This window comes from Gavia stellata, chromosome 1 (genome assembly GCF_030936135.1).
Source record: "Gavia stellata isolate bGavSte3 chromosome 1, bGavSte3.hap2, whole genome shotgun sequence".
Classification (NCBI taxonomy): domain Eukaryota; kingdom Metazoa; phylum Chordata; class Aves; order Gaviiformes; family Gaviidae; genus Gavia; species Gavia stellata.
In genome coordinates this window covers 4,346,990-4,352,554 of record NC_082594.1, presented here as the reverse complement: position 1 = coordinate 4,352,554, position 5,565 = coordinate 4,346,990, and the positions used below count along the sequence as shown (strand labels likewise).

The following is a 5,565-nucleotide window of genomic DNA, read 5'->3' as shown; positions in this document are numbered from 1 at the left end:
GAAAGAGAAGCTGACAGACCTGAGAAAGCCTCCTGTGCCCTAAAGCATGAATGTTTTTATCCATCTGTATCAGCTGATCTAATAAAAGGTATTGTCTCTCGTTACAAACATTGACTTGTACCTCTGGACAATCATGACCACCGTAATTTTGCCACCGTAAGGGAACAAAGACACAGAAATGATGAGTGGCCTGAAGACAAATTTGAAAGCAACACTGCACTCAGAAACACCTAGAATAAAACCAAGGAGACTCTGCAGGCCTGTGGTCCAGATCTGGAGAGGTTATATAGGCTCACTCTGATTTGATCCTCTGCATTTAAAAAATGAACACAGACATCTTTGTGAGTGTTTCAATGCTGCGAGAAACAGTCCCACTACCACCAAATTTGTGGTGCTCTCCACTTTTGATACTTGGTGGATACAGGATATTAGAAAACAATGCCATGCAAAGATACTAATCAAATATTTCTGAACAATTGAAAAGAATAGTTCAGGCTCAAGCAGAGATTCAGGTTTGGTTTTATTTACCTTGCACAAATTACTTGTTGCCCAGAGATTGTATTGGCAAGGAACAAAATGCCACCACCTCGGACAGATTGTAGACACCCTGATCTGTCATCGATGGGTATGACAAATGGGATCAATGAGATGGTTTGGGATAAACCGTGCTTTAAAACAGCAGCGCATGGAAGCCAAAAGCTGTGAAAATCTTTACTGGTTTCAATACAACCGGTTTGTGAGGCAGAGGCAATCACACTGGCACACATTGCGGGGCTCCTTGGAGGTGTTCTGGGCACTGGGCCTCATTTAGAAAGGATTATTTGGCTCTTAGTCACTGCATAGGTAGTATTACAGGAGGTGTGTGCTGGCAGCCAGCCCAAGTCCACCCTTCACCTCGCTGATTGCCAGAAAACTAATGAGCAAATACTTCCGCTTTCAGGCTGTTCCCTTCCCTCTCCCTACACCTGCAACCTGTACCAGGGCTGTGCCTGGAGCAAACTGGAGCCTCCGGGGCAGCGGCTGGGCTGGGAGCTTGGAAAAAAACTGACCCAAAGAAGAAAAAACAAGTGAAAGAGGACTGGAGCACAGCGGGGAGTGATCCTGCGTGTGGGGCGGCACCGGAGCACTGAGCAGCAGGTTTTCGTCCCAGGGAAGATGAGCATTTCGTCGGAGCACAAGTCCCTCGGGAAGCAGGTCACTGGCAGCCTGCATACGGTGAGTAAGGTACGGGCTCGAGGGCAGAGTTTCCTCCTGTGGGATCAAAACATCCCCTTTGGGCTACATTAGAGGGTTTTTTTAGCCCCATCTGCTATTTTGAAGATACCAGGGCTTGCCAGATAAGTGACGAAGAAGAGGACTCTAGGTGAAAATCTGTGTCTGACTCCAACCTGTTTGCACGAGTTTGCTTACACAAGGGCCACGTCTCTCACAGGCATACAAGATCTGGCAACAGCAAATAACCAGAGCGGTTCTTTTTCTCCTTTGACAAGAGTTGGGATTAATTTAATATGAACTTTAATTGGTCATATCCCTAAATAAAAGCCTGTTGTGAGTTTTGGGGTTTTTCAGTAGTTCTTAAGAGTCTCTAATGATGCAAAAGGTGCCCTGTGTCGCAGATGTGCAGAATCATCAGCTGGGACCTGTAGTTTTTCTAGCTCTAAGGAAAATTAATGGCAATCTCAAGATGAGCAGTGTACTACTAGGCAGAAATCAGGGACAAGATCAGATGATGTTTTCCTTTTCCACTCCTCTGCCCTCAGTCTGTTGCTAACCAGTTTGTCTTCTCTGTTGTAGCCATACAGCTTCTCTCCCAGACCTCTCTGTCTTTGAAAGACCCAACCCCGTGTTGCATTTTTCAGGTGCAGGTTGCAAAATGCTTGCCCACTGGCATAACTGTTTTGCAGATCAATAAACTGAGGCACAGATAGGTGGAATGACTTCCTAAGTGTCACCTTGCTGGCTAATTACAGAGCTGGGAATCAGCTGGTGCCAGTCTGCTGGGAACCAGTTTGGTCCCACGCCAAAACCATTAATCAAGATCTGAGAACATAAGGTTAGTTGGGCTACTGTATTAATGAAGAACATGTTATCCATTTGTACTAGCGACAAACAGCATGAAGCATCTGACCTGCCATCTGAAAAAGGAGCAAAGGCTCCAAAGCATGAGACCCTCCTATCAAATGATCCCCACCAGGGAAAGCTGTTGTTATCACTTGGGCTAATGGCAAATTTCCTAACTGAGAGGCTTTACTACAGAAACAGCTTTGGGCCATGTTCTTCGGTGGGTGGAAATCGCAATATAGTCTCAGACAGAATAATTTTTTATGTCTCCTTGGCCCTAGTGTGAATGACTGCCCTCGAGATGAAGCCACCCACTAGAGCAAAGCAATATTTCAGCTGGGTCTTTGGCCTGAATCTTCTGTTGTTTCCCTGGCTTGCCTAGGCTGTGAGCAAATTTCTGCTAAATCTGATAGCTTAATGCTGTTTAAAGGGAAGGTCTCCCCCTGCTCTGGGTTGTCTGTTCCTAGTCCCTTCCTTTTGCTTGTTAAATCCTCTGTGAGCCTCAGCTCAATAAGATAAAGGAGAAGCAGAGCTAGCACGAGGTGAGCCACACAAACACGTAGGTAGGTACAAGGATGGAAAGGGGAGAGGGCAGCAGGAGCTCTCCCTTCTCTTGCTGTGAGCTGTGAGATCAGCTCACGTCATCCTGTGGGTCTGTACCTGTGGGATCCAGCTAAGCACTTAAGTACACCCTTTACTTGAGGCATGTGACTAGCAGCACCGAAGCAGATCCTTGCGTGATTGGATCCGAGCATGTGAGCTCCTGGAAAAAAGGGTTGTTTATTGACTCATGCCTTCCCAATGGCAGGTGTGGTCCTGGCCAGGCATGTGACTTGCATTACAGCAGTGACGACGGGAGGGAAAATAACTGCCTCCTTTCTTCCCTCTCCTTGTTCTCTACTGAGTACTGTAAGAAACGACTGAGTGCAAAGAGAGGCTGTTAAAACTCTTCAGCACTGAACCCTCAGGAAGGTCAGACTAGACACCAGGTCCAGCTTTCCGGGCGTTCAGGCCTCCTCCAATCCATTTCAGGTAGCAGTGGTGTTAATGTATGGTGAAATAAAATAAATCCAACCAAAAATCCAAACTTTACAGTCTTCCTTCTTAGATCCATGTCAGTTGCATGAATTATTTCCTTTACTTCCTAGCTAAAGCTATCATATATTTTTAAAGTGCTTTGACAAACAGTTTCTGTCCTCCACCCCTGACATGCTGGATTTTTGTGTCTTACTTCAGTATTTATAACTAAACCCCCAGATGAGTGGAAGCCAATTCCACCCATTTCTAACATTTCAAAGAGCTTTAGTTCCTCCTTTGAAGAGAAGACACCAGCTCAGGTGAGAGGAATGGAATTGCACAGCTTTGAGCTCGGTCCTTGTCCCTCTGCACGTGGGGAGGGTGAGAGCTCACGGACCGCTCGTGCTGGAAGGACAGGGGCCAGTAGGGACAATGCTTGCGTGGGACTTAGGAGATGGATGTCGAATCCTGTAGTCACCGACAGCTTCCCTGGGCAGGGTACTTCTTGTCCCTGTTCCCCACTGGCAAAATGACACTTTCCTACGTCCCAAAGGTATGGTGAGGACTCAGCCGTTTAGAAATGTCCAAGTCTTTGCTGCTCTGGTTATGAGGGATGTATAAACACCCTGCATCTGCTTTTAGCCATAAATGGGGTGGATGTTCCCATCTGATCCCCAAGAGATGGGGGCTCAAACCACTCTTCACACTGTCATTCCAATTTCCATCTGCAATCGCCTTTTTTTTTCTTGACACTTCCATGTTGACAGCCTCAGATGGGTAACACACATGGCTTTTTGTCCCCTTGTGATACTTGCAGATATCACCAATTGTGGAGTTAAATGTCGGCGGGGAGATGTACACGACAACGCTAAGCACCTTAAAGAAACACCCTGGCTCCAAGCTGGCAGAGATGTTCACTGGCCAGCCCAAACTCAGGACTGACTCCGAAGGGAGGTTCTTCATCGACAGGCCAGGCACCTACTTCAAATACATCTTGGAGTACCTGCGCAGTAACCAAGTGCCCACCCAGTGCATCCAGGATGTCTACAAGGAGGCGTTGTTCTACGACATCGAACCTCTAATCAAGCAGCTAGAGGACTCCCCCCAGATCTTCGGGGAGCTCGTGGCGAGGAAGCAGTTTCTGGCCCGTGTGCCCAACTACAGCGAGAACATCGAACTGATGATCCGCATTGCGAGGGCGGAAGCGGTTGCATCCCGCCGGTCCAGCGTCATTGTGTGCGTGGTGAGAACTGAGGAGGATGCAGCCAGATGTCAGGATGCCTTGAACAGCTTGGACACGGATAAAAAATCCGTGGTGAAGTTTGGCCCCTGGAAGGCAGCGCCAAGTATTTCTGATCTGCTGGACTGCATTCAAATGGATGTTGAAGCCAAAGGGTACAAAATATCCTTTCAGCCCTACGTTGCTGAAAAAGGTTTTCGCTTCAAATCGCACGACTTCTTCTACAAGTTCCTGTTCACGTGGTGGTAGCAAAGTGCCACCATTGATGGGGAATGGAAGAAAGCAATTATTAAAACAAATTAACTTGGGCTGTGGAGACTAAGCCATGGACTACCGGAGGGACAGACAGAAATGCATGGGCCAACGAAAGGATCTCCTTTGGTTGTTTTCCAAATTAAAGAGCGCTTAAGAGCCACTGTTTTCTTGGGCTTTAGGGGATAACTGCACGATTTAAAAGGTATCAGGAAAAGGAGGACTTTTACTCTTTCAGTGTTGCTGACTATTAGTTAAGTTCAGAGAGCCAGATCTGAGGGTGGAGCCAACCTCACTCAACCTAAGAGAAATGAATAATCCCAAATGCTTCTCGTGGACATGTGGAGTTGGTCTCTCAGTGAAACGGGAACAGGTCACATACGCGCAATTCCCGATGGAAATACTGACAGATGCATTAACACATGCTCAAATTAAATTTGGATCCTTAATGAGAAGGCAAAAGCTCTTCTTCTCATTGCTTTTCGCACTAGAACCTAGGTTAAAAAGAAGGATTTCAGTGTCCCATGCTCTCTTCATGTTCCTCCAGTAGACAGCCTACCCTCTAGCCAATATATTTATTACTGTTATTTATTATTTATTCTGAAGGAAAGACAGAAAACCTCAGCTATGGTCCAGGATCAACAAAAGTCAAAAATACCATTGCTGACCTCAGGATTTTATAATCTAAGTATACACACTCCTCTCTCAGGCCACACTATTTTAATCTTTTTCTTAGGACATTCATTATTATTACAATACTATTTCTAAATATGTAAGCTTCTGGAAGAATAGGGAAAACCCACCGTGATTTGTCGGGAAGGAAGCACTACTGAAGCAACAGCCTGGGACATCACTGCAAATTCTCCTTTACAGAACATAAGTTGAGTTCTACATTGTGTTTTAAAAATCTTAGTATTCAAAAGTTTATATTTGTACTGGAGATGGCTGTTAGCTTGATTTTAATCACTCTGAAAATCATAATGGCTAATTTGATT

At 45.9% G+C, this 5,565-nt stretch overlaps 1 protein-coding gene across 1 annotated transcript; it reads left to right on the top strand.

The window, feature by feature from the left end:
• The first annotated feature begins 1,155 nt into the window (after nt 1-1,155).
• On the top strand, nt 1,156-4,567 carry KCTD14 (potassium channel tetramerization domain containing 14). The gene is made up of 2 exons (XM_009812141.2): nt 1,156-1,215; nt 3,896-4,567. Exons 1-2 carry the CDS (start codon nt 1,156-1,158, stop codon nt 4,565-4,567), a joined length of 732 nt encoding a protein of 243 aa, XP_009810443.2.
• The last annotated feature ends 998 nt before the right edge of the window (nt 4,568-5,565 follow it).